Source organism: Rhizopus microsporus (genome assembly GCF_002708625.1).
Source record: "Rhizopus microsporus ATCC 52813 unplaced genomic scaffold scaffold_15, whole genome shotgun sequence".
Classification (NCBI taxonomy): domain Eukaryota; kingdom Fungi; phylum Mucoromycota; class Mucoromycetes; order Mucorales; family Rhizopodaceae; genus Rhizopus; species Rhizopus microsporus.
In genome coordinates, this window is record NW_019671930.1 from 26,392 (window position 1) to 50,877 (window position 24,486).

Sequence of the window (24,486 nt, forward strand, 5' to 3'; positions counted from 1 at the left end):
AAAAAAAAACCTGGCAAAAAGTGGCTTATAGGCACTTTTTGTCGGTGTTTCTATTTGAATGGCTCAAGCCTTTTGTCCTGATCAACTTTAACAGATGAGCCGTTTCCTGTATCCAAACATACCCTTTTCATGTTCCTCTCCTTTTCTTTCTTTGGGTATGTGTCTTTATGTGTTCCTTGATGTACATATTAAGAATAACTCTTCACTATGCTCTGATAAAGTAGTTCCATGTTGATATGCCTTACAAAAGAGACATGACAACATTCTACCGGTGAACTCATATATACAATTATAAGCAAAAGAGAGGGGCTTACTTCATTCTAACTTCATTGCGAAAACAAAAAATAAAATAACGATTAAGTAATACACAGAACGCACTATCTTTTTGAATGGCTTATCTAATTATGGTAATTACTACCGCTTATGCAAACGAAACTTGTGTAAAAACAATAACAATCTACTTTTTTATTTATTCTTTTTATTCTTTATTCTTTTCTAAATGTCTGCCCAAAATAGCAGATTCACTAGAAGGACGAGAGTAGAGGATTATTATTCTGATGACGAACCATATAATCAAAGTCCTTCTCCTGCTCAACAAAAAAGAGCAACTTTTGCGAAAAATCGTCCTGTAAATAAACCCTTTCGACCGATAAGACGATATCCTATTTATGAGCAGTATTCTTCAAGTGAAGACGATGACGGCGATGAAGATGATGAAGAGCTACAAAGAACCATGCGCGATATTCGCCTGGAAGACCTTGACCCTCACAATGGACCACATGGCCCTGAATACTTTATACCTCATCGATCATCTCGATTCATGGCTGACGAAGATTATCAATATCCCCATCATCTTGTACCACCACCCCCTCCTCCACCAAGCAGAGAAAGACATCCTCATTCATGGTATCCCATGATGGATGATATCCCACGCAGTAGAAGATCACAACACTTGCGGTATCTGGATTTACCCTTTCTGCATAGGCCAGCATCAGCAAGGTTACGCAGTCGAAATTGGCCCAATCAACAGAGACCTGTTCGATTGCAACAAGAACTGCTTTTACCTCATGACGAGGATAGCTCGGATGAAGACGAACAACAACAACAGCAACAAAGACGACCTAGCCTATCAAGGCAAAATAGTACCGCAAGCACATCATCAAGGGGCCCTTACGGACGCAGAAGAGCAAATTCTGTATCATCAATGCCACCTCTTCCTCCTCCAAATCGCTTCATACATTCTCCTGGATTACGTCCATACAATTCGCCTGGATACCTGCATCAGTCTGTTCACAGTGTTCCAACTAGTCCTCTAGAGTCATCTGATGAAGAAGAGGATGATATCCCAAATGTTCCCAGCAGAAGACGTCCCAGTCTTTCACGTCGCGGGAGCGATACTATGGCACCACCGCCAAGGCCAAAGATGGGTAGAAGTCTGTCATTTCAAGGATTTCCTTCAAATAATCAAAACATGCCACTACCACCTCCTCCACCATTACCACCTCATCCTTCCATGATCTTTCCTCAACCTATGCCACATCCGGCAATGGATCAAAACAACCCAATGTATAACGCCGCCGCCGCTGCCGCCGCCGCTGCTGCTGCCATGGCGCCCAAACCTGGAGACTTTTACGATACACATCCGCCTCCACAAGAAAGAAATCCTAGTCCAATGACACCTGGTGACCAACACAGTAGGATGCCACGCCCAATGCCTTGGCCACCTTTGGGCCCAGGCTTTCCAGGCTCTCCTTCGAACGGTAACTTTGCACATCACCCTCCTATGCCCATGATGGGCTTACCAATGTTTAATCCTGTCATGCAAGGCCCTCCTCCTCCACTATGGAATTTTTTATCACCAGGACATGATACCTGGCCCGGTGCTGCAGAGTTTCCGTTCCCGGTCACGGGCGATCCTGGTTTAGGCCAAGGTCCGTCACCGCCATCAAGTCAACCAAACCAAGAAGTAAAGAATGAAGAAGAGGTACTTCAAGCCAAACCAGAATCTACGATCGTACCACCTGCACCAGAACCAAGAAGTATGCAGCCTCCTGTCGTCCCCGAACCAATGCTTCGGAGAGGCTTGTCGTTCATTAGTGGTCTCTTTGGCAATGGCACAGGACGTAAGGAGCCATCCTTCAGACCATTTTCAGGAGATGATCCCATGCCTTTTGTTCATCCAGGAGGATTTACAACTCCAGCACAAGCTCTAACGAGATCTAATAGCAAGAAAGAACTCAAAAAGGCTCAAGAGTATGAAAAGCTCGGTACCTTTTGGTGCTGGAGGATATTGCCGCCACAAAATCAAGAAGGAACCGCACAGATGCCAGCACAGTTCCACTTTGAATCCTTTAGCATCGCAAATCAGAAACTCATCAATCGAAAGATTTCAAAGGGACAGACTAGTACCATCTTTTTAGGAAGAGAAAAAAAGTTACCTGGCGTCATCATGATCGATGTGAACCAGTGCCGTGGTTGTTGTATGATAAAGGATGGGCATTTCTTACAACTAGAGCTGAAAAGAGAACAGTATAATGGAAATGGAGAAGGGAATAGATATATCTTTCATAACTCTACAGCCCCAGGTGGTTGGTAAAGTAATAAATAGATCTTTTATTTATTCCATATCCTCATAATACATTTCATCATCTTCCATTACGGTTCGTTGATCTGAATCGTTTTCTTCTTGTTTTTGTTTATATTGAACGTACAGTTCTTGATTAGCAGCATTTAAAAACGCTGGTATACTCTTGCCTTGCTCGATATACGTATGATACGCATCTTGAAGTAGCGTATCCATATAATAGTCCTTATCAGAGCCAGTGATTCTTATCCTTGCTTCATCCGTATCAGGATTAATATTCACAAGGAACATGAGATGCTCTTTATCCACAAAACTGCTTTCTAGACTTGCTATGCCATCGTTTCGAAGTGTGACCTTATAACCCAATAAACCCTGTATTGTCTCGTGCAATGAGCGCAATTTATTCTCCCAGACAGTCAACAGTCTACTTATGCGCTTATCCTTGCTCTCAATCTCCTTTCGAAAGTTAAGAATACTAGTTTTGGGCACAGGAATATAATCAGTGCTGTCTGTAGTAGCATTTAACTTTTCTTCCATGAACAAACGATTTTCTTCCTGTAATCGTTTCAAGATATCACTTCGAACAGCTCGGATTATATTATCTGGATTGTCGGTGAGTTGGAGAATACGCTGGCCTGAAGGGGTATCTGGCTTATCTTTCGCTCCCATATTCTGCTGTTGACTCATGGCTTCACCTAGTATTTCACATCTTTTATCTGCACCTTGTACTTTCTTTATGAGTATATCATTTTCCACGATAAGTTTCGAAATACCTATTTTATGGTGAGATTGCCTATTTACAACAAGAGAGGAATCTTACTTTCAAAGTGGGTTTTACTATTTTCCACTATATTGGCCAACATCTCTTTAATGGACGCACCAGAGCTTACTTCATCTGAAGGGCCCTTTGGAACTTCGATGTTTGGAGAAGTATTTAACTTTGTATTGGCAAGTTCCAAGCTTTGTTCCTCAATTCTTTCCTGCATCTGTTTTAATAACACTTCTAATTCTTCAATTCTTGCAGACTTCTTTTCATCATAGGTGGCGGTCATGTATGTCTTTTCTTCTTGATCATACATCTTCAATTGATCTTGTAATAACTTGATATGTAAATGAAGGGTTTCTTTGTCTCTGGCTATAGTGTCCTTTGCAACGAGTACGAGCTGATACTGTGTTTTGTACTCTAATACTTTCTTTTTTAATTCATCAATCTAATACAAATATCATTAGATATTATCCTTTTCTTTTTGTTTAAATATCATACATGATTTTCCAATTCAAAAGTGAGCTTGACTGTATCACTAATCCTCTGCTGAAGTGCTTCGTTTTCTTGTCGCAAGTATTTATCTTCTAAAACCTTTTGCATTAGCTCTCTGATAACACTTTGTGGTGGTCGTTTTCCCAATTCGGGATGAGTATCCAAGTAACAAGTCCATTCTTCTCTCTCTGCTTTGTGCTTGGCTATTTCAAGAGTCAAGCGCGCATTTTCTTTGCGTATCTTGCTTATTTCTTCGAGGCTTTCCTTTATTGTCATGTTATCGTCTTTGAATTTGGCCAGTTCGTTCACAATGTCTTCATAGTATGACAATTTATTTGTCATCTTTTTGGTTTCAGATACAAGTTCCTGATTTTGCTCACAGACGCCTGTTGGCCAAGTTATTAGTTGGATGCTGACTGACAAAAAAGGCAAATAACTTACGCAAATACTGTTCTTCCAGCTTTTTATATTCTTTAGGATCGCCAGGATATTTAGACGCATCTTCTACCTTTTGATTCAGTTCACTGATAGTGGATGTGAGTGTCGTCATCTTTTCAGACATTTGTTGTATTGTATCTGATCTTTCTTTAAGCTATATACAAGTTAGTAAGCAACAACCAATATATTTATATATAAATACCATATTCTTTAATGAATTGACACTTGACGTGAGACTATTGATCGTGTTATCACTCTGGCTTTTGTCAAGCTCTTTTTCTGCCACTAGTCGTTCATTTTCACGTTCTATTGCTCGCTTTGATGCTGTTAGTTCCGATAGTTTTGCTTTCAGCAGATCAATTTCGTCTTTCAGCTTGTTCTATTAAATGATTAGCTGAGGTCATTCTTTTTGTTTATCTATTTACTCTCTCTTCTTCATGATCTTTTGTTGCTGTAAATAACAATTCATTAGCTTCTTGACTCTTCTTTAAATGATACATAGCCCTTGCTTCTGCATCCTAAATTCAAAAGGTTATAAACTGTTTTCTTTTTCTTTTCAACATACTGCTTTCTTTTCTGTCAATTGCTTAATCAAGGCTCCCTTATTTTGAATGTCCAGTTCATGTACACTTTTCAAGTTTTCCAACTTGGTGCGAAGTGTGAAATTTTCATGTTTTAACTTTTCAATATCTTGGCTTATGAGCTTGCCTATATATAATTAATAAATGTCCAATGCTGTCAATATTTGTTGTAACCAACCATTTGCAAGATCCGAAGTTGATAATGAATTCAAAGAAGTAGAATACTCTAATATGTCTGTCGTAACTCTTTTTCTCTTTGTCGGCGTCTACAAGATATGGTTATTGTATGCTCCATTTTTATACATATTGCTTTACTTCATCAAGCATAATGAATGTACAAAAAAAACAAATGTTTACTCTTTCCGTTTTGCCCTTAATAAAAGTCACAGTGATACCAATTTTTTGATTTCATTTTTTTTATTTCTTTTTGTTTTTCAATGTAATCTGTGTGTACAATGTCGAGCCTAAGAAGAAGAACCACAGGATCATCAAAGAAAGAACACCCACATTATCTATCGAGTCATATAGATGTTCGTAGACAAAGCACCTGTCCAAGTTTCTTGAGTAAAGCGTCATCTATTGTTAATGAGGATGAAGAAGAAAACGTGGAATCAGACGTCTTATATCCTCAATACAGGGCCAGTAAAGATGATAATGTTGATATAGAAGCATTCAATCGCATGGTTCAACAACATAATAGAAAGTTATCCAGTGGAACTTTACAGCTATCGAGGACTCTTAGTAAACAGAATCAGCTCTATGGACCATCAAGATATACAGATATTCATATTCCACCCTCAGGAACAAGATTTAAGATATATTCCTCCAAGAAGGATACCCATACATCGACAAATTTAGATCAATTATTATCAGAAGAAGGTCAAAATGCCTTACGATTAGTTGTAAACACCAAAGGTTGGTGGCTGGATGTTTTATGTCCGACAACAGAAGAAATGACTATCATTAGCAAGGTGTGTGTGTGCAGAAGATATGTATATGGGCGTATATTAATTTATATTTAATTATAGACGTTCCACATTCATCCTTTAACAGCCGAAGATATTCAAGCACAAGAGCCTCGTGAAAAGGTTGAACTTTTTCCAAACTATACACTGGTTTGCTTCAGAGCGTTTGATATAGATGCGGAAACAGAGAAGATCATACCTTATAACTTTTATTCTCTTATATTTAAAGAGGGCTTGCTTACTGTAAGGATTTGATTCTCTGGCATGATATTTAAACTGATAACACTGTTCAATTAGTTTCATTATAGAGAAAGTGGCCATTATGACACAGTGATAAAAAGATCAGATCAACTGAGAGAATACATGTCGATCACACCAGATTGGCTAAACTATGCACTTGTTGACGCAGTCACTGACAGTTTTGCCCCGATTATCCTTCAAGTAGAGATGGAAGCAGTATCAATTGATGAACTATCCTTGATGCTAAAGAAATCAGAACAAGCAGATATGTTGAGACGTATTAGTCGATGTAGAAAACGATCAACGCAACTGTCTAGATTGCTTACTTCCAAGCTTGATTTTATCAAAAGCCTAATGAAAAGGTACGAGGATAAATCTCGAGAATTTTTATTACTTGAACAACAACATGCTACAAAGTATATACCACAACAAAAGCAAGCAACAGATGATTCTGCGAATCCACCAGCTATAGTTATACCATTACCGGGTACAATCAATAATCTAGTTGAAGAAAAGAAGGCTTTTAATGATGTATTGCTATACTTGGGAGATATTCAAGGTAAAGAGCTTTAAAAGAGAAAGAAGCCATGACTTATACTATTATAGATCATATTGTCACAATGCTTCAAAATATCACTCATTATGATCGCATTCTTCATAGAGCTCATACAAATTATTTGGCTCAAGTAAATTTGGAATTGACTCAAACGTATAATTTGACCAATAATGTGATGAACAGATTGACGTTCCTGACTACTGTCTTTGTCCCTTTATCCCTCATAAGTGGTTTATGGGGAATGAATGTAAAGGTGCCTGGTAAAGATTATGGGGATCTCATATACTTCTTTTGGATCTTGGGTGGAATGGCACTTTACTGTGCTGGCTGTATTCTATTTGGAAAAAGAGTAGGGATGTTGTAATATATATTAGACGTAATAAATAAAAGAGAGCATTAGCATCTTACCAAAAGTGTATCTTGAGTAGGGCCAGCGATAACTGAACTGGAGGAAGAGAAGAGCAAGAAAGAGAGCGGATGGGATCAAGTTGATGTAAGAATCAACCTACTTCCAGCTAGCACGGATTATTTTTTTATCTTCATTTTATCAGATCAGATGAGTACATACAAGTGTTTATTCTTGAAAGTACATGAGCTTTCTTTCCTTTCTCATCGCATTGAACGCTTCTCTCTTTTTCTCTTATTGCTTTTTAACCTTTTAAAAGAATTTGGTTTGTGATCTTTCTTTTGATTCGAATGTGTCTGCTAACATTGTCGCTCATTAGAACAATGGAAAATAATATTTCTAGAACAACCACATGTTCCTCCTGCGTTGCAGCATTACCAACAGATTCGCGCCATCGTATCTAAGGAAAGTAATTCAAGAACAGTCTTCGCCAATACAACGCTACCTTTGCGTTTACTTCCTTGTGCTGTGATATTGCGTCCCATGAGGAACGCACCAGCAGCCCCAACAGCAGAGATGGACTAGACGCATTTCAGATTCACGGTACCCTTTGCCGTTATTAAGGACCTCTACTTCCAGTTGAGAGAACACATCTTCATATACTCAATTGCACATTTATGTCCTTCATATGCTACTCAGAGACGATCAGAATGGATTGAAAGTTTGTACCACGAGATTATAAGGAGCCTTTCAGTCCTGCTTGCCCATTGTACGTATTTACCATCATACGTATGAGGCATTGAGCAACTATGAGAGCTCCAGCACTAGCAGCGAGGATAGATCTAGCAACGATGACTCTACCGAAAGCGGCTCATCGTACATTATCGTCAATCTTTTTATGAGAATGAGGCTATTTGAAAAAGGCGGTAGACGTACTCACATTTGTCAACAATGGAAGAAGTTACCGTGACTATTCCTATTGAGTATAGCGATAGAAGCTTCCGTGATATCGTCCTTACCTTGAGAAGCAACAATATAAATGATAATATTCGTCAAGGACATTATTTTGTGCATCATCTTCAACTCATCGACCAAACGCATGCTGCATATATGTGTATTATGTACTGCTATTTCCTTATGGAGCATATGGGTGGCATTAGAGTTTGTATTCCTCCCTTTCTCTCGTTACTGTTACTTCTTCAATCACTGTTCCTGGCGTTTAGATGTTGATCCGCGGCCATTTTGTGCTATTTCAGTATCCTTATCTATCACTTTATAAAGATAGCTACTTTGATTGTCAGTTTTTCAATAAAGATGGACGACAATAAGGTGTGCAATGTGTCTAAAGCAGAAGGAGCTTTTCATTCCAAGATACAAGACGTATCACTGAAGAAATCAAACGAAAATGCAAGGAACCTAACAGGGAAACCGAGCTTGTTTATGTTGACGGATTATTTAACAAGCGTAAACCCAAATAATTGAATAATATTTCTATTGCTGGATTAAAGCGAAGAGTACAAACTATCCTCAAGTGTGAATCTTGTGGTACGGTGTGGTATCGTGATGTGAACAGTGCATTAAATATATATAATATCTTTGTTTACAAATCAAAGCATGGCAATGAAAGCCCTTCAAAAGGCTAATGGTAATCCTGGATTTAATGCGCTGTCTATAACGGCTGTGCATTCCTTAACGCCTCGGGTAAGTATAAAACCAATACCACAGTGAAGGCACCATATAAATGATTAAAACTCAATTCAAGGTGTATTAATTTGATTGGGCAGTTTGTGTTTAATTTATTGATTGGCTTAACCTCATCAACTCAGTGATAATTTTTATAATTACACGTTTAGCATTTCCCCCCTCCCCTTCTTTCTTCTCTTTCTTTCAAATAATTATATAATAATAGAATGGGCTGTAAGTACTTTAAATACATATCTTATATTATTATTATTAACACGTCTATCAGTCAGGGTCTTACATCTGGTTAGGCCATTCATGGCTATTCTTCCTGAAATTGCAACACCCGATCGAAAGGTAAAAAAAGCATCAATAAGAAGTGTAAAGAGTATTAAACGTGTGATAGATTCCTTTTAATCAAAAAGTAATGTGGACAGCAGTAACTTTATTTATTTTCTTGGTAATGTCACAAGTCCCTCTTTATGGCATCATGTCTTCAGACTCTGCTGACCCTCTCTTCTGGATGAGAGTCATTCTTGCTTCTAATCGTGGTACTCTTATGGAATTGGGTATTACACCTATTATTACCTCAGGCATGATCATGCAACTACTTTCTGGTGCAAATATCATTGAAGTTGATTACAGTTTAAAGGAAGATAGAGCATTATTCAGTGGAGCTCAAAAATGTAAGTTTAAGCTATTTATTTTTTGTGTGAAAAAATGCTCATTGTTTCCTTGCAGTATTTGCAATGATTATCGCCTTTGGTCATGCAACTGTCTCCGTATTGACCGGTCTTTACGGTGATCCAAAGCATATTGGTGCTGGTGTCTGCTTGATTTTGATTATTCAACTTGTCGTCGCATCTCTTATCACCATGTTGTTGGATGAGTTGCTACAAAAGGGTTATGGCTTAGGTTCAGGTATCAACCTTTTCATTGCTACCAACATTTGTGAGACTATTTTCTGGAAGGCTCTTTCACCAACCACCATGGACAGCGGACGTGGTGATGAATTCGAAGGTGCACTTATCGCTTTGATCCATCTTTTAATGACTCGCAAGGACAAGACACGTGCATTAAAGGAAGCTTTCTACAGAGCAAACATGCCAAATGTGATGAGTTTGCTTTCAACTGCTGCTATCTTTTTACTTGTCATTTACTTACAAGGCTTCCGCGTCGAATTACCTGTCAAGTCCAACCGTCTTCGTGGTCAACGTGGATCCTACCCTGTCAAACTCTTTTACACTTCCAACATGCCCATCATGCTTCAGTCTACCTTGACCTCCAACGTTTTCATGATTTCCCAAATGCTTTACAAGCGTTTTACTGATAACTTTTTGGTTCGCCTCCTCGGTACCTGGGATACTGCCGAAGGTACATCCCAATTGAATGCTGTGGGTGGTATTGCCTATTATCTTTCTGCTCCTCGCAGTTTCTCTGCTGCTTTGATGGATCCCTTCCACACTGTTATCTATGTCAGTATCATGCTTACCACATGTGCTCTTCTCTCCAAGACATGGATTGAAATCTCTGGTGCTTCTCCTCGTGACGTTGCTCGCCAATTAAAGGATCAACAACTTGTCATTGCCGGTTACCGTGATACATCAATGTACAAGGAATTGAAGAGAGTTATTCCTGTAGCCGCTTCCTTTGGTGGTGCTTGTCTTGGTGCTGTCTCTGTTATTGCTGATATGGTTGGCGCTATTGGTTCTGGTACTGGTATCTTGTTGTGCGTTACCATCATTTTCCAGTATTTTGAAATGTTTGCTAAAGAACAAGGAGAAGGTGGAGGATTGAATTTGGAAGCGATGATGGTAGAATAAAGAAAAGAAAAAGACACATACCACAAATACACACAAACACACACACACATTTATATACATTTATACACAATCGCTTTATAAAAAAAAATGAAAGCATCAATGATCAACAATAAATATAAACTTTGTAAATTTATTATAAAAGAGAAGAAGGCTTTAAACGCCAATGATTTTTGAATACATGCTTTCAAAATCAAACCTTAATGGGATCTTGGTCGTGTCTCTACTAATGATCACTAATCCAGAGACTAGACCTAAGCTAAGTGCAGCAAAGGCGCCCTTCTTCAACAGACGTTGACGATTGATTCTGTTATTGATACTTTGTTGCTCTACTGATTTACTATGTTGAGATACTTTGCTAGTCTTGTCAACGACCACTTTCTTCTTGCCAAATAATTTTTCAAAGACAAAATTGACACCACTGACTGCATGATACATACTACCAAGGATCAATGTGATGTGTAGTCCATAGGTGAATACGGGTCTATTCTGAAGACCCCAAGCGATATATCCAAAATCAATAAATGAAGAATCACCATATCTTTCTATAGGCAACAGACGTGTCAAATAGTAATGAAGGATGACGACTGGGATTTGAAGGTGACCAACGAGTCGATGATAAGGCAGTAGCGCAGGATGTGCTGTGTTGTGGCCTAATTGTTTCCAATAAAGTCTGATACTAAACTTTGCCAGTCCAGAGGCGACATGGACAAGTGCTGAACCAACAACAAGCGTGGTTTCTATGCCTTTATCTTGATATATTGGTCTTGTTAAAAGTAATGTACGATTTGCTAATTGCGCACCACCAACATTAGCTGATATGACTTGCGCGCCATGCATCAAAACAAATGTAGAAAAGGCAAGTGCAGAGGCGGACTGAATGGTTGTCAAGGTGCCATAGATGCGTGTTAATGTAACAGGCTTTTTGTTGTTGTCGACTGAGGGCATTTTCAAAATGGGGAAAGAGTGGGGGGAGAAAAGAATATAATAACTATAAGAAAAAAAAGGTTGACAGCTCACCCTTTTAAGTGAAAATCCAGGTGAACTTGTGACACTAATTACACAAGGGTTTTTTATGTACTCTCTTTCTCTGTTGAATAGTGTACACAAAAGCTCTATTGCCTTTCTTTATTCTTCCTTTCTCACAAAAATAAATATTACAAAAGAAACGAAAAATAACGAGTTGAAGTTTTCTAACCAACGATAAGTTTACCGTCTTGGAAGTTATATTCTATAATAAAATCAGTTTAGCTTAACATTCTTTACGTCTAAAAGCCAATGTTACCTGGGATTTCAAGGTTGAGAGGAGCAGGTCCCTTACGAATACGTCCAGAAATATCATAGTGAGAACCGTGGCATGGACAGTACCATCCTCCATAGTCACCAGCTTCACCAATAGGGACACAACCCCTGAAGAATATGTCAGTTACTTATTGCTACTAGATAAAACTAACTTACAAGTGGGTACAGACACCCAACATGACGAGCCATTTGGGGTCCTTGACACGCTCGGCATCTTGTTGAGGATCACGCAATTCAGTAATGTTGACTTGGTTGGCTTCAGCAATTTCAGCTTCGGTACGGTGACGAATGAAAACAGGCTTTCCTCTCCACTTGATTGTCACATTCTTTCCTTCAGGAATAGAGGCCAAGTCAACTTCAGCCTTAGCCAAAGCCAAAACATCAGCAGAAGCAGACATGTTGGCCAAGAAGTCAGAAACAGTGGCTTGAGCACCAGCAGCAGAAACTAAACCGGTAGCACCGACCATCATGTAAGCATAGTTACGGCTGGCTTCACCGCTGTGCTTTGTCTTTTTATATTTGGAAAAATCAGGAATGGTAGTGGTGGAGTTGTGGCGTACTTGGGTGAAGGCTAGTATGAAAAAATGTTTAATACAATCTTCTTCTTTTTTGCTGTATGTGTGTAGCATGTTGTATAAAATTCAATTTACCATTAGATCGCTTAGCTTCATCCTTTTGATCGTCTTTGCTGAAACCAATAGAAACATGTCTTAAGGCTGAACCAGAGGCAGGGATGGTGCTGTGGCTACGGCGAACGAGAGAAGAGGCAAAAGTACGAGCTAAAGAAGCCATTTTGTCTCTAGGTTTTAATGTACGTAGAGTGGAGGAGTGAATGAGGTGTGGTGGTTTTTTTTTCTAGGTGATTTGAATATGAAGCCCCCAGCTACTTCAAAAGTCCGCCAGGGTTAGCCCTTTGATGACATATCAAGGTTTTTAAACCCAGTTTGTTCTTTTTCGCCTTCTACTTTCTGTTCCTTTAAACCAAGCACAGTGCTTCCACTCTCAATTTACCGAATGTTTAAAAACTCTGGCCACTTTTTTGAATTATTTTGGACACTTGTGTGAGGATAAATTGCCCACTTTTTACAATAAGATTACCAACCTTGGTCTTCAACCAGTCTTCGTTACTATAAAACCCAATTTCCACTTTTCTACTATCCAAAATTCGTTTTAGTAAGGACTCAGTGTTCGCTTTGACATTACTCAATTGTTGTGTTTTCTTTAACTTTTATTTTCATATAGCAACTAAATGAATAGCAGCTTCTTTTTCTTTTTTTTTTGCAAAGACGGATAAAATAGGATTCCATAGATGAGCAGGGAAACGAGGAAGAAGTCAATTCTTACAATCTTGGTATTTTGTTGACTTTATCACAGTACTTACCGAGCTTTTCCAATTCGTTTTCCTACAAAGGAACATAGAAGAACTTGAAAACTTTTGATCAATTGTCAAAGGTACTGTTAACTGAAGGGCTAAAAAACTAGAGTTACTGAAGATAGCGAAAGCATTAGCAGAAAAGCTCTTCGTCATATCGCCCGACACTCAATCAATAGTTTCTATAAACGCTTCAATATACCTTTGAAAGCAAACACTAAAGTAACGAAAGTAACGAAAGTAACGGAAGTAACGAAAGTAACGGAAGTAACGAAAGTAACGGAAGTAACGAAAGTAACGGAAGTAACGAAAGTAACGGAAGTAACGAAAGCAGCTGGCCAATCATTTTTCACTAAAGCTGTTTATTTTTGTTCATAGATAAACGTTGGTTGACAATAATAAAGGAGGGTATTAGTTTCACAATGTTAACTCAAAGCGTGCGGCGATGAAAGGTCATTTTTAGTGTTGTATAGGATGCAAATCTATCGAATAGACCTTTATCGATTCCCTCATCATAACAAAGTGACCATTTCATTTTGCCTTTGCTTTGTTTTATGAACTCCTTTACAAATATAAGATCTTCGGATTCAGTGATTTGAATTGGTGTTACACAGACGGACTATCCTTCCCCTATACAGTGTCGTTTAAAGTTTTCTGCAAAATTGATACCATCCTCTGCGTATTTTTCAATGCGTTTCCAAGAGGTTTTATCGCTCAAACTGTTATTATGAATGACTTTTTTAAATTGAGATGCAACAGTATCACAAAAAGATTCGATCTCGATATCCCGAATTACTTTGCTGTTGTAGTATCCACGCTACTATTCAGTGCTTAAATACAATGTCTAGAGTTGAACCTAATGTTGCTATAAGATCTGCTACACCTTAATCAAATATAGTCAACACAGTTTAAATACCTCGGCTTCTTAATATATAATTATAGATTGTGCTATCATCTCTTTTCTCTTCACTTTATTTTGAATAAAGATACAACACAGTCTCATCGTATTTTCTACTTTGTTTTAAATCTATCCAAACCAAAATACAGCAGCTGTTCGATTCATTGGTAAAGATTTGGAAAGCTATTCTGTAAATTCTTTGAAGCGTTGAATCCGTGTATTCATCCAAGGCAACAATGTGTTTTTCTTGCTGTGTTAGAAAGTGAACTAACGCTATCATTTTTGGCATTGGTACTTGTATTAGTGATGCGATCGAATCAGCATTGTATATATGAACTTGCTTTACCCAAAGCGAGCTGGAAAGTATATGGTACGGTTCATTATCGCGTTTGGCAAAGTTTTTCTCACAAAAGCGTTTGCTTGAGGACCCATCAATATTGATGACCAAAACAATTGAAAGAATTTTTGTTTAATCAAACACATTCAACGAATATCGCATTAATCGTGCAATAAACTCGTGTGACATCTTTTTCTGAATCTCCACTATGACAGGTACAAGATCCTTGGTGTTATCTTGAGGATAGTACGTTATGTCAGTCCTTTTGTTGTCGTTTTGTTCTGTTGGTCCGTTATAATATGCAGAACTGCAAATATCAACACCAACAACAGAGCTAATTACAATATCTTTTATGTCATCTGTAGGGAGCAATACTTTACTGCAAGAATTGCTTCCTGGTGACTGGTAAGGACAACGTATACAGGTCTTCAGTATCAAGGGCATTGTATAAAGTATTGTCACACGTAAAGATTGTCATTGCTGTAAGTGAAAGCAAAACGAAAGGTAAAAAAAAAAGAAAAAAAAAAATGGGGAAAGCGTCCTGAAGGGACGCCCTATTTTTTTCAAGACTATTAGACTTGCCTCTCTGACCACTTTTTTTTTTAACGGAGCGTAGCGAAGGTCGAAAAAAAACGCGTTTCCCGGAGAGTTGTCCAACTTGTAAGATTTTTGGCTTGAATCATGGCCTATATTTAGCTAGACCATACGTCGCCAAACAAAGCTCACTGCAAATGTTTGGGCTTTAAAGAAGCTACACTATAAGAGTAATTGGTACTTTTTCTTCGAAGAGTAGGTATTGGATGAGCAACCAAAGGTTAATCTATACACTCTTGCTTCAATGTTTTACTCTTTCAGCAATCTGAAGCGCAAAGGATGGTTTAAAGTTTGAGATTTTTACTTTTTTTTTAAGTTCCAGTTTTTGCCTCCTTTGGGTAAGCAAGTCCCTACGGACCTCATCTTCACCCGTTCAGATGCTTTTATTATGTTTAATCGCGACATGGCTATTTCAACTCCGTCTAATAGCCAAAAGGGGAATCACGAAAAATATTTTGAAAAGTGATTGGCCAGTTGCTTCCGTTATCGTTACCACTCTTGTAGAAATATACTACTTAGTTGTCAAGAAAATCGCAAAAAAGGGGGTGAAACATTTTGAATACATCTCTCTCGATTAGTGATGAATGTCTTTTTATGTTGCCTATCTTTAGTTTTCCTCAATAACTTTATATTTCTTTATAAATATTTGGGTATTGCTAAGGACACGACGATGAATGAGCCAAGAGTTCTGATTAATGATCTTAATTCATTACGCGATTCATATTGCTTCCTTCATTTATCTGGATGAAAGGATGTCTTTTGCATAAATCATCCTTTCGTTGTCATATGTGTATATTACTTTTGAGTAATGCCTGCTGCAATTCAATAGTACTTATTTGCTTTGTTATTTATGCAAGATATATACCTGCTTGCATGAGCTGTGTAAGAAGATCGACATAACTTTAAATATAAAAAGCAAAGAAAACAAAAATTGAGCTTCTTTTTACCGTTTTCATTTGTCCGGTTTAATGAAGTTATTTGCCCTTACTCTTGCTTTGTTTACTGCAGCAAGCCAATTGTCCATTGGATCAACCCAAGGAATATTTGATCTGATTGCTAACTTTCGAGAACTAAAGAATAATCTGTTTGCCTGTAACGTAGGTGGATCATCCCACATTGTTTGGGTATTAGAGATCCTTGAAGAACTAGCTGTTAGAGGGCATTACGTTAGCTTTTATACAAGAGTAAGCGTAAAAAGTAAGCAGCGTTGAATGTTGATGATTTTATAGGAAGATCAAGCAAAGTTTATTAAAAATTATCCTTCTGTTGAACTTGTTCTGAATGGCCCTGCTTTATTTCAACCAGAAGAGGCTCGCGTTTTACTTGAAAGGCTCATCTCTAAGGAAGTGGTAAAGGGAATTCTTGAAAAAGAACAGCTCATTTTGGCGAAACTCACAGATGGCATAGACATTGTCATTCTTATTAAGCATTATTACTAAGAACGATACATAGAATACTACAAGTTTCACAAAACAATTGACCAAAAGAAGATAGTCGTAGTGATGTGCGATTACCTTAACATGGCTTGCGTTGAAACCAAGTCAGCCAAGATACCTAGCATTATAACAGCAACAATGGTTATGGGCCCTGGTAAGCCACCATATACTTTGTGTTTCCTTTATTTTATGCTTATGCTTTTATTTAGACGTTTCTGCACCATATATAAACACTGATTTTTTAATGTACATCACCCTATAAGCAAAGGCGTTCCATTTCACGAAAGACTTGTTGACAGGGTCATCAATCCTTTGCGCTACTACATTGGTGCTCTGTTATTTGTCAAACAATTTATCCAGGAGCAGACGTCACTTGGCAGTGAACCCAAGCTCTCGGTTTTGGAGAGATAGGAAGACAATATCAAGATGGTGAATTTCGCCTTTGGCTTCGAATTTCCGCGTCCTATGGGTCCCTTGGTTGAACTCATAGATCCTATTGTCCCTCAGACCTACTCAATTTTAAACGACAAACTTCAGACCTTCCTCGACCACCGCCGCAAGGTCGTTTACGTCGCGTTTGGTCAGTTAATTGTGCCTAAACCAAGCGAAATTAAGCTCATCTTAACAGCCTTACTCGAAAACATGGAAACCAAGCATATCGATGGCATTATCTGGTCTACTCTTGGCATTCAGGAACACTTCCCAGATATAATCAACACTAGAACCAATACAACCTACGATATCAACAGCTTTTTCACGAACCCTGCTGATAACTCTAATATTGCCTTTGTCAACTGGGCACCTCAAGTCGCCATTCTTCATCATCCCTCCACTTGCCTGTTCCTCACACATGGTGGCGCTGGCACCCTATACGAATCGATGCATGCTGCTGTGCCTATTGCTGTATTTCCCTACTTCAGTGATCAACCTGCTACAGCCATAAGCGCTGAAGAGCATGGTACTGGGCGATGGTTCAAGCGAACGCTGAGTCAAGATCAGGCAACTGATTTAATCAAAGAGATTATCGATGATACCGCAGGCAAATACAGGCATAATATTGGTCGATTCAAGGCCCTGGTTCAGATCAGAAACGCTCACTGTAAGCAGTGCGGAGCTGATCTTGTAGAAGTCATCTTTACACACGTGAATGGAAAGTTGGAGCATAGGAGAGATATTTGTCGAGATTTTTGTTCTTCAAAGCATACAACTTGGATATATATTCGTTTGTATTGGTTTCCGTGATCGCATTTGCCTATGGCATCTATCGTTTTGCCTTTGTGCTGTATCGCATGGCTTTCAACACGGTATCCGTCCCAAGGATGGCATTAGACAAAAAGCTAAAAGCAAACTAATTGCTTCTTTAATAAAATTGAAGGCATCTATTGGTTTTTTCTTAATTATCAAGATTTTATAAGGAAAGAGACATGATTAGTAAATAAAAGTATGGTGGAATGAGTTATATTACATAAAAGCTTAAGGGGCTACCAAAGATGATATTAGTTCTTAGATTTTAGTTTTGTACACGTGATAATAGAAAATAAATGACTAGAAAAGCTTTATTTGCATAATCAGAAATACAAGAACAATATAAGATTTTTTTACGGAAGATGCTCAGTGTTTATCTCCCGTTACTGTCTTTAGAACAAGGGGGACTTAAGGTGTTTATTTGGTCGGCGATTTAATATTGAGGCAAGGATTACAAAAAAGCAGTACTTCTTAAATTGCGATATCTCTCTTCTTTCTTTTGTCATAGAGAACTAGATCGCGAGTGAGCTCAATACCACTTTTTACGTAGAAAGCACATGAAATGCTACCTCTAAGGCTAAGCGCACAATGCTCAAGGGCGGCTTTTCGGAATAGCCTTGGCTGCTCACGGATAAAAAGACTACCGACTAGTATAAATCATTCACCTATCTTAAGCAGATGCCTACGCACGAATAGGCACATAGTTAACAAACCAGAGTTATATACAAGCAACAATGGAAATAGTGGATTGTCAAATTCGATCACATCATACATTCCCAAACGAGTATTTACGTCCAAACCTACAGAGAAAACTGCAACAGAAACAGCTGCAGTAAAGGCAAAGCAGCTCAAGGACGCAGCATCGGATATAAAAGATAGAAATGCAACTGATTGGGCTATCATAAAGCAATTGATGAAGTATATTTGGCCGAAAAACGATATTGGAGTCAAGACGCGTGTGGTCATTGCACTATCTTTACTGATTGGAGGCAAAGTAAGTATACAAGTAAAATCAATGACAATTTATTGACTATTCTCATGTTAGCTTTTAAATGTACAAGTACCCTTTTTCTTCAAAAACGTTGTAGATTCATTAAACGTGACAATACCTGATGATGCTACTTTATGGACAGTGTGTGGAGCAGCCATTATCGGATGTAAAGAGTTTTAATCGTTTGATGCATACTTTATTTTTTGCTAAAGTGTAAGCTTTGATTTCTTTATACAGATGGTCTTGCTAGATTAGGCGCAAGTGCTTTCCAGGAACTGCGTAATGCTGTCTTTGCTGCTGTGGCCCAAAAGGCTATACGTCGGGTTGCTCTTAATGTATTTTCTCATCTTCACAAACTCGACTTGGGCTTCCATTTGACTCGTCAAACAGGCGGGCTCAATCGGGCGATCGACCGTGGCACAAAGTAAGTTTTATTGTTCATCCATGAATAAGCGACATAACACAAAAAATCTAGGGGAATAAGCTTTATGGTAAGCTCTATGGTATTTCACGTACTACCTACTGCACTTGAAATCAGTATGGTTTGTGGTATTCTGGTAAGTTTAATGAGATAGAGTGCAAGATTTGAGTAATCATAATCAGCTATATATGATTATAGGCATATAAATTTGGCACACCTTTCGCTCTCGTCACTTTCAGCACCATCCTCGCCTATACCGCATTTACGGTAACAACGACAGCTTGGAGAACAAAGTTTAGAAAGGAAGCAAATGCTGCTGATAACGTAGCCGCATCAAAAGCTGTGGATTCTCTTATCAATTTTGAAGCTGTCAAGGTATAAAGAACACTAAAATAAGCCATGAATTATTTTATCTAAAAGGAACATGCTCCAATTAGTATTTCAACAATGAAAAGTTCGAAGCTGATCAATATGATAAACCACTTCAAAAGTACGAAACGGCCTCTCTCAAAGTTGCATCAAGCTTGGCTCTCTTGAACGCTGGGCAGAATGCGATTTTCAGTACAGCTCTTACTATCATGATGTTTTTGTCTGCACATGGTGTTATTCATGGAACGATGACAGTGGGCGATGTTGTCATGGTCAATCAATTGGTATTTCAACTCTCTATGCCTTTGAACTTTTTAGGTTCTGTCTATAGAGAACTTCGACAGTCACTTATTGATATGGATACATTGTTCAACTTAGAAAACAGGACACCTTTGGTTGTTGACGCACCAGATGCTAAAGAATTTGTATTTAAGGGCGGGGAGATCAAGTTTGAAAACGTCGTCTTTGGTTATCATCCCGATCGACCTATTCTGAACGGTGTTTCATTCACTATTCCTGCTGGTTCAAAGGCAGCCTTTGTAGGACCTAGTGGATGCGGCAAGTCAACAATATTAAGACTCCTGTTCCGCTTTTATGAACCACAATCAGGCAATATTTATGTGGACGGACAAAACATTAAAAGTGTTACCATGGATAGTTTACGTAAGGCGATTGGCGTCGTTCCTCAAGACACAACCTTATTTAACAATACGATCTATTATAACATAAACTATGGAAGAATTGATGCTACAGAAGAAGAGGTGTATGATGCGGCCAAGCGTGCTCGTATTCATGACACAATCATGGAATTGCCTGATAAATATGAGTCCAAGGTGGGCGAGCGAGGACTGATGCTGTCTGGAGGAGAAAAACAGAGAATATCACTAGCAAGAACCATTTTGAAGAAGCCACATATTTTATTCCTTGATGAAGCAACTTCTGCTTTAGATACACATACTGAACAATCTTTATTGGCTAATTTTAGAAGTATTTTGCGAGAAACAGGCATGACAAGCTTACATATTGCCCACAGATTACGAACAATTGCTGATGCTGGTAACTATAAAAAGATCTTTTAGGCTCTCAAAGAATACTAATCCCTTGATTAGATATAATCTATGTACTTCAAAATGGAAAAGTGGTAGAATTTGGCAGACATGAAGAACTATTATTGATAGACGACAGTGTTTATAAAGGCATGTGGACTAAACAAGAGTCTACTCTTGCCTATTTTCAAGAAGTGAATAGACATGAAGAGGCGTTTAAGCAACCTTAGTTATTTGTAATAAAAAATAATCAAATCTTCAATGACTTCTGCAACTAATATCTCATACCACTGTAAAAGTAAGTCCAGTTTGCTAGTGAGTCCTTGCGGCTCGACTTGTGGGAAGTGTCATCTATTTCAGACTTAATTGAGTAATTGTCATATCTGGGCATCAACATAAATATCAAACCTCTAACAAAGTTTTTCTTGAAGTATATGTCTTTAGCCGCTATCAGGACGCTCAAGGTGATAGCCAAGTTTGCGATTTCAAAACTAGACCTTATGCTAGCACTACTTACCATGACACAGAACGCAATAAAACTTTGCTGGCTCATTCCTTGCATAAACGTGTTGTCATCCATAACGCTTTTGGTATGTTTCATCTTTTTTAATTATCACAGTTTTTCTTTAAATACGTGAGATGAGCCTAATTCCACTTGCAAACTCGGTGAGCACCAGACAAGCAAGGAGGAAACTGCGACGTATGAAGCCTTCCCCTCTTCTCAATAAGAGTCTTTACGGCAGATGTATGAGTAAAAATGCATTACCCATTATCAAATAATAAAATTAATACTCAATACGAGCTTAGACTCATTACGCTCTTCTTCAACAGTTGAATACAAGTCAGTTACACTGTTGTGACAATGTCTTTTTGTGTTTGAAAAAGTGACTACAATCTAAATGAAAAATTTTTTTCAATGAGCGCACAAAGCAAAAATGTATAAATAGGCATAAAAAATTTTTTTTCTTGTTTCTTTAGACAAATCTTCCTGACAATGGAAAGTATGATGATAGCTTTCTGACTCAGTAACGATCAACCTCCTTGTTTGTGGGGATTTTATCCTCTCTTCTTGGAGAACTGACGACACACGCTGGGGTCAAACATATCACCTATTTACAGCGTGATGTTAGCGATCTGACTAAACGGAAGATATAATTTAATGTTATAATATATAAATGAAAAATAGACTCTTTTATTTTGTTCTTTGCTTTTGTAAATAATTCTATGGTTATTATAGTAAAAGAGATTACAAACATTAGTTCTTTTTTTTCTTGTGTGAGTGTGTGTGTGCGTGAGTACTTTTATGAATGATGCCGAGACACCGGAAAAAGTAAAAAAGAAATGTTTTCTCGGTGTAGCGAGGTAATAGACCCGAGAAACTTATTCGCCCAGCCGACACTAAGAATGGTTCAGAAGGGATATTGTTTATATAACATAGCTCAGTTTCACTCAATAATTCATTCTCTGGGGGTAATGCCTTGTCCATAGAAGACACTGGTCGCTTGAGAATGAGCAAGTACAACATCTGAATTTGATGACATTGTAATGGACGTGCTGGAAAGAGCAAAGAGAAACACTACATGCACCAGAAAATGCACTAGAAGTTAGACCAATACTACGGGTGCTACCTCTACCTACTACCTATGATATCGCCCAACAAAGCTTTTCAATCTGCAGTGTCACACTAAACATAACTTTATAAAGACACCATCTTGGGTTATTTCTTTTTAAGAAGAAATAAAAAAGAAATGTTGCTATTTCTTTACTCTAATTTTATGTTGTCAGTTTGATCAACAAAGAACCAAGGTCAATCAAGTGCAGTTATGAGGACATCGTATTTTATATCAGAGGGAGTGAACTGAATAGTATTAGCTTATTTTCTAGTACATGTAGTGCTGGACGGGCGGGTGCAGTGTGATGACAATTAGTTGTTAGAGCGAAATAAGGCTTTTAGCCGGCAATAATCTCTCAGTAACGCCAATTTGACTTGCCCAAAAAGACAGTCATTTGCCAACAAACGGCCAATCATCTTGGTTAATTAAACGTCCTGTTGAGCGCAATAAAAGACCACCCGGGCGAGATCAAAAGGTCAGTAATGGAGACTAAAAGCACCCTTTTGTGATCAAGGGTAAAAAATGTACTGGCGAAAAGGTTCAGGATACAATCAATTGTGATGGAAAATTTCAGGAAACGCATCGGTGCCAAAAAAGCCTTTCTCAAGAAGCGTGCGACAGCACGTTCAACAGGGGCCCTAATCCGACGAATAGCGCAAATCAGACGATTTGTAAAAGCACCAAAGGCATAGTCGACCCTGCCTTGGTAACTCCACTTGGAGCACGCTGTATCACGCAAGTTTGCGGGATCAAGGGGATCGTATTCATTGCGAACGGTAATTGTAAACTTATTTGGTTGTGAACAGAGGTCAGACTCATAGTCATTATGAATAAGTAGGACAACAAGGTGGTGGTCTGGATAGTGTATATCGAGAACACGGCTGCTATTGATTTGCAAGCGTCGTAGTTGGCTACGTAGTTGGCTGATAGGAATAGGGTGCTGGGCAGGAACATAGAGATATTTGAAATTTTGATTTGCAGAAGGAGGACTGAATGTACGAGCAGCAGCAGCTTGGCTTGGAAGAGGTTTCGTGGCAGCTGGTCTTGCAATCTTAGTTGGCGGAGAGAGCTCAGAGTCTGGAAGGGAAGGTCGTTTTTGGGAGAGTTGACGTTGCCATGGTGACTGAGGAGGACGGGTAGGAGCGGAAGGTTTGGTGGCGGGCAGTTCAGTGGCAAGGAAAACCTGAGCTAGACGCTCATGGAGAGAGACGCTTTGCTGCTGTAGTCGAGCTATTTCAGCTTTGGCAGCAGAAAGTTCTGCTTGTAGTTGCTTCGACGTTGGCATAGTACGGATGTACTTTCCAATTCAAGTAAAAAGTATCGAAAGTGGTGAAAAGCGGAAAAAAAAGCTGGCCAATCATTTTTTAGGCAGCGCCATTTATTTTTTCAATAAGGACCATTTCCAGAAAGATATATCGCGCTGACTTGTCGCTTTTTCGTATAAATTGTACTATAAAAGCTGCAAAAATGCGACTTTACTTTCTGAAAAGACTGTACCAGCCGCATTGTGAAAAAATATACCATTTGATTTTTGTAGATAATGTGACACAATGATCACATAGTTTTCTTTTTTTTCCTTTCACGGCAATAGTTTTTGCCACAGTAAATCATCACAAGGGAGGGCTCAATTTATAATCGTAGTAATGTTAGACAATCTATAATGAAATCTCCGTATGTTTGAAGATCTTATTGTGATGATATGATAGATTAAGAAATGTCAAGATACTGTGACCACTTTCTTCACATGCATCAAGAAGTGCTTCAATAGCTTTTTTTTCTCGTGATAAACAGTTACTGCTTCATCCAATCTGCGATACAATTACTGATCTTGTTTTATTTCCCATCAATCGTTACTAGACACGCGAATCAAGAATCAAAACGATATCCATGATGAGTGATCTAATATAGCAACAGAATATGGAAAAGCAACATGTTTCCTAATGAGAAACTTTAATGGTTTTAATCTGTCGGCTATACATATTTACGATAATGTCTAATATCTTGCCAATAGAGTTTACTCCCTTCAAGCTTGACGAATAAAACATGCATCATATCTAACCAGTGCCATGAATACCAATAGTATATTTTACACTGATATCAGCCCAATTTCTGATGAAGCTCCACAGGCACTGTTCGCGCAATAATACGAAGAAAATACGAAAAAAGATGGATTCATAAAGAAGATCATTGTCCTTTGATCCTTTACAGCAGTACCTATTTACGAAACTGTAAGCGTCGAGTTTAAAAATATAAAGTAGCTTGGCTTTGGCGCAGTAAGAGTTTGGATTGTTTCCAAGTATTTATTTCTATTTATTATGCTAATTGACCGAGACTTTCTTGCATAGCATCACTAAATAATCAAAACACCTCTTGAGAATATGTTATATGGATACT

The 24,486-nt window shown here is 38.3% G+C and overlaps 10 protein-coding genes across 10 annotated transcripts; 6 read left to right on the forward strand and 4 right to left on the reverse strand.

The window, feature by feature from the left end:
• Positions 1-499: 499 nt before the first annotated feature.
• On the forward strand, positions 500-2,596 carry RHIMIDRAFT_245573 (uncharacterized protein; the record flags this gene model as incomplete). Its single annotated transcript, XM_023610216.1, has 1 exon — positions 500-2,596. One exon carries the CDS (start codon positions 500-502, stop codon positions 2,594-2,596), a length of 2,097 nt encoding a protein of 698 aa, XP_023463557.1.
• Positions 2,597-2,617: 21 nt separating this feature from the next.
• On the reverse strand, positions 2,618-5,042 carry RHIMIDRAFT_245574 (uncharacterized protein; the record flags this gene model as incomplete). Its single annotated transcript, XM_023610217.1, has 8 exons — positions 2,618-3,357; positions 3,405-3,795; positions 3,849-4,228; positions 4,284-4,434; positions 4,483-4,659; positions 4,706-4,798; positions 4,846-4,983; positions 5,040-5,042. 8 exons carry the CDS (start codon positions 5,040-5,042, stop codon positions 2,618-2,620), a joined length of 2,073 nt encoding a protein of 690 aa, XP_023463558.1.
• A 256-nt stretch (positions 5,043-5,298) lies between these two features.
• RHIMIDRAFT_217961 (cora-domain-containing protein) lies at positions 5,299-7,096 on the forward strand. The gene is made up of 4 exons (XM_023607341.1): positions 5,299-5,832; positions 5,890-6,069; positions 6,124-6,625; positions 6,673-7,096. Exons 1-4 carry the CDS (start codon positions 5,317-5,319, stop codon positions 6,984-6,986), a joined length of 1,512 nt encoding a protein of 503 aa, XP_023463559.1. The 5' UTR covers positions 5,299-5,316; the 3' UTR covers positions 6,987-7,096.
• A 1,729-nt stretch (positions 7,097-8,825) lies between these two features.
• On the forward strand, positions 8,826-10,548 carry RHIMIDRAFT_39772 (protein transporter). The gene is made up of 4 exons (XM_023615198.1): positions 8,826-8,885; positions 8,938-9,005; positions 9,055-9,334; positions 9,390-10,548. The coding sequence occupies exons 1-4, from the start codon at positions 8,879-8,881 to the stop codon at positions 10,469-10,471; spliced, it is 1,437 nt and encodes a 478-aa protein (XP_023463560.1). The 5' UTR covers positions 8,826-8,878; the 3' UTR covers positions 10,472-10,548.
• A 76-nt stretch (positions 10,549-10,624) lies between these two features.
• Positions 10,625-11,416, reverse strand: RHIMIDRAFT_245577 (uncharacterized protein; the record flags this gene model as incomplete). The annotated part of the gene is made up of 1 exon (XM_023610218.1): positions 10,625-11,416. The coding sequence occupies one exon, from the start codon at positions 11,414-11,416 to the stop codon at positions 10,625-10,627; it is 792 nt and encodes a 263-aa protein (XP_023463561.1).
• A 245-nt stretch (positions 11,417-11,661) lies between these two features.
• On the reverse strand, positions 11,662-12,562 carry RHIMIDRAFT_239973 (ubiquinol cytochrome reductase; the record flags this gene model as incomplete). Its single annotated transcript, XM_023609281.1, has 4 exons — positions 11,662-11,699; positions 11,754-11,878; positions 11,927-12,341; positions 12,421-12,562. 4 exons carry the CDS (start codon positions 12,560-12,562, stop codon positions 11,662-11,664), a joined length of 720 nt encoding a protein of 239 aa, XP_023463562.1.
• A 3,377-nt stretch (positions 12,563-15,939) lies between these two features.
• RHIMIDRAFT_239974 (uncharacterized protein) lies at positions 15,940-16,423 on the forward strand (the record flags this gene model as incomplete). The annotated part of the gene is made up of 3 exons (XM_023609282.1): positions 15,940-16,155; positions 16,201-16,320; positions 16,379-16,423. 3 exons carry the CDS (start codon positions 15,940-15,942, stop codon positions 16,421-16,423), a joined length of 381 nt encoding a protein of 126 aa, XP_023463563.1.
• A 410-nt stretch (positions 16,424-16,833) lies between these two features.
• Positions 16,834-17,649, forward strand: RHIMIDRAFT_245579 (UDP-Glycosyltransferase/glycogen phosphorylase; the record flags this gene model as incomplete). The annotated part of the gene is made up of 1 exon (XM_023610219.1): positions 16,834-17,649. The coding sequence occupies one exon, from the start codon at positions 16,834-16,836 to the stop codon at positions 17,647-17,649; it is 816 nt and encodes a 271-aa protein (XP_023463564.1).
• A 737-nt stretch (positions 17,650-18,386) lies between these two features.
• RHIMIDRAFT_309101 (putative ABC iron exporter Atm1) lies at positions 18,387-20,867 on the forward strand (the record flags this gene model as incomplete). The annotated part of the gene is made up of 8 exons (XM_023614588.1): positions 18,387-18,402; positions 18,438-18,646; positions 18,698-18,809; positions 18,881-19,067; positions 19,119-19,200; positions 19,263-19,439; positions 19,502-20,489; positions 20,543-20,867. 8 exons carry the CDS (start codon positions 18,387-18,389, stop codon positions 20,707-20,709), a joined length of 1,938 nt encoding a protein of 645 aa, XP_023463565.1. The 3' UTR covers positions 20,710-20,867.
• Positions 20,868-22,513: 1,646 nt separating this feature from the next.
• On the reverse strand, positions 22,514-23,377 carry RHIMIDRAFT_245582 (uncharacterized protein; the record flags this gene model as incomplete). Its single annotated transcript, XM_023610220.1, has 1 exon — positions 22,514-23,377. One exon carries the CDS (start codon positions 23,375-23,377, stop codon positions 22,514-22,516), a length of 864 nt encoding a protein of 287 aa, XP_023463566.1.
• Positions 23,378-24,486: the final 1,109 nt, after the last annotated feature.